The 4,302-nt window shown below is 50.0% G+C and overlaps 1 protein-coding gene across 1 annotated transcript; it reads right to left on the bottom strand.

The window, feature by feature from the left end:
- Positions 1-204: 204 nt before the first annotated feature.
- On the bottom strand, positions 205-1,167 carry LOC123042860 (PPE family protein PPE2). The gene has a single exon (XM_044465232.1). It carries the CDS (start codon positions 1,141-1,143, stop codon positions 538-540), a length of 606 nt encoding a protein of 201 aa, XP_044321167.1. The 5' UTR covers positions 1,144-1,167; the 3' UTR covers positions 205-537.
- Positions 1,168-4,302: the final 3,135 nt, after the last annotated feature.

Genomic DNA, 4,302 nt, shown 5'->3' with positions numbered 1-4,302 from the left:
GCTCGCCCGTGGCTGCTGTGTAAAACAGTGGTTTGGCTGAGCCTAGTCCATCATAAAAAAGGAAGTATAGTGGCCTGGTTTTTGTTTGATTTATTTTGTATGAAAGGCGATATGCTAGGGCACACGTTAGGATGCATCGTAATGATGGAAGGATCGAAAGAGAGGTGATATGTGGCTGGCAAATCAGATTTAATACTCCCTCTATCAAAATATAAAGACATTTCTTTATACTCCCTTTTAGATACAGAGGGGTAAAGTAAACATAAAATAAGGTATCATTACATATCTGTTATCCCAGACCAATGTACATATATACTATATTGCTTAAATAAGTATATAGTATAAGCACACACGAGGGGTCATCATATGACATTGTTTCTATTGTAACAAACATCTAGATATAAATATGCATCAGTGATCGAACTCAGTAATATGTTATCGATCCAGCACGATTTATACATCTGGATATATATCTTCATGACGCATGTATATTTTTGAAGTTAACCCTTATACCATATTGCACTAATATGACGGGGATCATGCAAGGTAATTGTCGCCGTAGTTGGAGGTGTCCATCCGCGTAAGGCGGCGGGCTGGGTGGGTGGGGGGCGCCGGCGGCGTGGGGGCGGGCGCAGGTCCTGGATAGGGTGGCGTCGGCTTGGGTTTGGGAGCAGGCGGCGGCTTGGGTTTTGGGGCAGGCGGCGGCTTGGGTTTGGGAGCAGGAGGCGCTGGCGGCGTGGGTGTGGGAGCAGGCGGCTCTGGCGGCGTCGGTGTGGGAGCAGGCGGCGTCGGTGTGGGATAAGGTGGCACTGGCGGCTTGGGACCCGGCGGGGAAGGTGGCTTGCCGCAGCTGAACATGCAGACGATGCCCCTATCGTTGCAGCCGATGACGCAGAGCGGCAGGTCAATGCCCTTGCGCACGCGCAGGCACTTGAAGGCGCAGCCCAGAACAGTCGTCAAGCACCCGATCAGGCACTGCACCGTCCCGTCCAGCTCCTGATCCGCCATGCCCATCGTCGCCGCCGCCGCCGCCAAGGAGACCTCCGCGGCGTGAGCGGGCGTCGGGGCGGCCGCGGAGGCCTGCAGATCGACGAGGCCCGCCAGGGCCACGAGGGCGAGGAGGAGGAGGGCGGAGCTAGCCATGGTGGTACTCCTGTGGTGTAAGGATCTGATGAGATGGTTTTTTATAGTGATCGAGTCGAGCTGCTCAATGATAAGCGTGGCGTATCTCGCTCGACTTGCGTTTTTGGTGTGTGCTGCTGTTGCTTTCCCGCCCACGCACGCACACGAAACGGGTGATTAACGTATCGATGCATGAAATATGTGTGAACGGAAATGTATATGTATTTATTATTTTTGAGCTCAGTAAACACAACATCTTACTTGTGCTACCCTCAGTGATGCAAGAGACAGTAACTTACCCGATGGTCCAACTTTAGGAACCTTTAATGGAGAATTTTGGGTGTGTTCGCTGGCAAGCAGGTGCAACGCACAATAGCATTTTTTACTATTATTAAAATATATGCCAACAGCTACTTTAGCAGTTGTTCATACGAACTCATACCTCAAAGTGTAGTTTCTGTTACTTTCTGAACAGTTACAAGGGTAGAAGGGTGTCTCACATAGTGACTTATAGAGTAAATTGCAGAAAACCACCACTTTGAAGGCAAGCTTTGCGAAAACCACTACAATACATTTTTTTTTTGCAAAAAACACCGTGTCTACGGTAATCTTTTTGCAGAAAGCACTGATCGGCGGATTGGAGCGTTTTAAGTATGTTTATGACAGGTGGGTCCAGATTTTGCCGGCGTGGCGTAACGGCTCTGTCAAAACAGCGTTAGATGTGGGATTTTGCAAGGAGGCCCTTACGTCAAAATAAAAAAAGCAATCAGCTCCATGGACGAGCTCTTCTTCGCCAGCGGCGTGGCCGCGCCGGCGATGCAGCCCCAACGACGCGGGGGGCGTGACCGTGCCAGCGACGCAACCTCAACAAAGAGCTTTTCTCGGCGGGCAGAGTTGGTCGTTGCGGGCGGCTTGGCCGCCGCAGCCGAGCTCTTCTTCGCGGGCAGAGATGATTGTCGCGGGTGGTGTGGCCACGCCGGCGAGGTGACGACATCCCACGTCGAGGGCGGCATGGACGGCGACGAGCTCTTCTTCGTGGGCAGAGATGGTCGTCGCGGGCGACGTAGCCGCGCCGGTGAGGCAGCGATGTCCTTGGCGCTCGTTTCGGGCGGCTGCGACTCAGGGCCGATCCGGGCAAGCAGGGCGATTAGAGGGAGGGGAGAGCAGTCAGAGGACAGCCTGGGCTCGCCAGCAAAGCAACGGCGTCCATGGCGCTCGTTCATTGCATTGTGGGTTGCGCGACTATGACACGGGGTCAATCCGGGTTGCCGATAGGAATAGAGGGAGGGGAGAGAAGCTGGAGGGGCCACAGGGCTCGTCGGCGACGCCAGCTGTGACGACACAGTCTGGCTGTGTGACGGCGGTCGGGATCGCTGTGGGTGGCGGCACGCCTGGGTTCCACCATGGGAAAGGGGATCGAGACGGGTTGACTTTTCTGTGAGAGAAACAGAGGAGAATTGGAGAAGAAGATCCATCTGACAGGTGGGGCCCACATAGGGATGATAACGTTACGCGTTGCCGTTACATGTGAGATGTTAAGCAGTGCCACATCAGTCTGACTGGCGGGTCCCTTCTGTCATAAATTCACTTATCTGAGCCCGATCCGCCGATCAGTGCTTTCTGCAAAAAGATTACCGTAGACACGGTGTTTTTTGCAAAAAAAATGTATTGTAGTGGTTTTCGCAAAGCTTGCCTTCAAAGTGGTGGTTTTCTGCAATTTACTCGTGACTTATATTACATTTGAATTGTGTAGGTCACTGGACATTTGATCTTACTTGCTTTACTGAGAAATGGACAGAATAGCATCTCAATCTAGAGTCATGTGTTATTGTCTTAAGAGAATCATCCTCTCTTCCGGGGAGCTGGCTCTTCCCTCCTTCTAATCTCTCTCCTCCATCGCACAATTAGAGAAATAGTCGTCTAATGGAAACAACATGCAAAAATCAAAAGGGCAACTGAGAGTGACGAAAATTTAAGATACTTCCCTGCCGTCGCCTCGTCCCATCGTAAGAGGCACACAAAATCCCTTCGCTTATTCATCACGGTGTTGAGTTCACCTATTAACCAGCAAATTAAAATCCTAACAGATTTCTACAAATACCTTCTGGGCATCTCCTCCCATGCAACCTGGAACTTTTCTCTCGATGAACTTTATCCTAACCCTGTCCCACAATTGCTCGCAATTGACACACGTTTCTCTTCATGGGAGATCACTAACGCCTTCTTATGAAAGAATGCACTCCCTTTGTAAAGAAATATAAGAGTGTTTAGATCACTACTTTACTGATCTAAACGCTCTTATATTTCTTTACGGAGGGAGTACAAGCTAGCCCTAGGCCTACGGCTTCAGGCCATGTTTTTACCAAAAATTATAGCCTTTAACAAAAACCTAAATCTTCAGCCTTTGTCATCAGTTCCATAACAACCGGCACGGAAAGTATAAATAGGGTCCTACTCCCAAAAAGAGAAGTGGCCATCTCTTTCTCCGGCTTCTGCTCAATCTCTCTTCGAAATTGCCCCATCAAAGGCATCACCAAGTTACTCACCATCAGATTTAAACCCTAAGCCCAATCTTCCTTCACACTTACCAAATGGGGTTCATTTTGGGTTGATCAATCGCCGAAAACTTCTTGTACGCAGAAGATCTACTCAACTAATGTCATTGAGCAAAAAGCTCTAACCTTGTCATCAAATTGATTTGCATAAAGCATACGATTCAATTTCCCATCCCTCCCGATTAACCCTTCTTAAACATCTGGGTTTCTACTAAATCGACATGGTTGACGATCTGTTGTCTATGCTGGAACACCTTACGATTATCTCGGTGGTCCTGGATCAGGCCCCTCCCCCGCCCTTGGAGGTCACCGTCTATGTCATTAGGGCCGAGCTATGCTAGCTCATGTTGGACTCCTTCCCTAAAAGGCCAGAGAGACCTCCCCATCCATGTTCGTGGCTGCCTTCCTCTCCACGGACAGTCCTAGGATATTTTCCATGGTTGGCATGGGTGGCGAACTCACTACACCCCTTCATCAGATTATGGTCATCGTGAAACGCTCCAGTATTGATCCCGAGAGGACCGCCTCACTCTATCTTTTGTGGGTCTGGATCTCTGGGTTTCTGGAGGAGGCCATGCAAGGAGTATCGTCAAGGTGGTTTTGGAGTCCATTGGGAATATGGTGG

This window comes from Triticum aestivum, chromosome 2B, assembly GCF_018294505.1.
Source record: "Triticum aestivum cultivar Chinese Spring chromosome 2B, IWGSC CS RefSeq v2.1, whole genome shotgun sequence".
NCBI classification, from domain to species: Eukaryota; Viridiplantae; Streptophyta; class Magnoliopsida; order Poales; family Poaceae; genus Triticum; species Triticum aestivum.
This window is presented reverse-complemented; position numbering and strand designations above follow the sequence as displayed.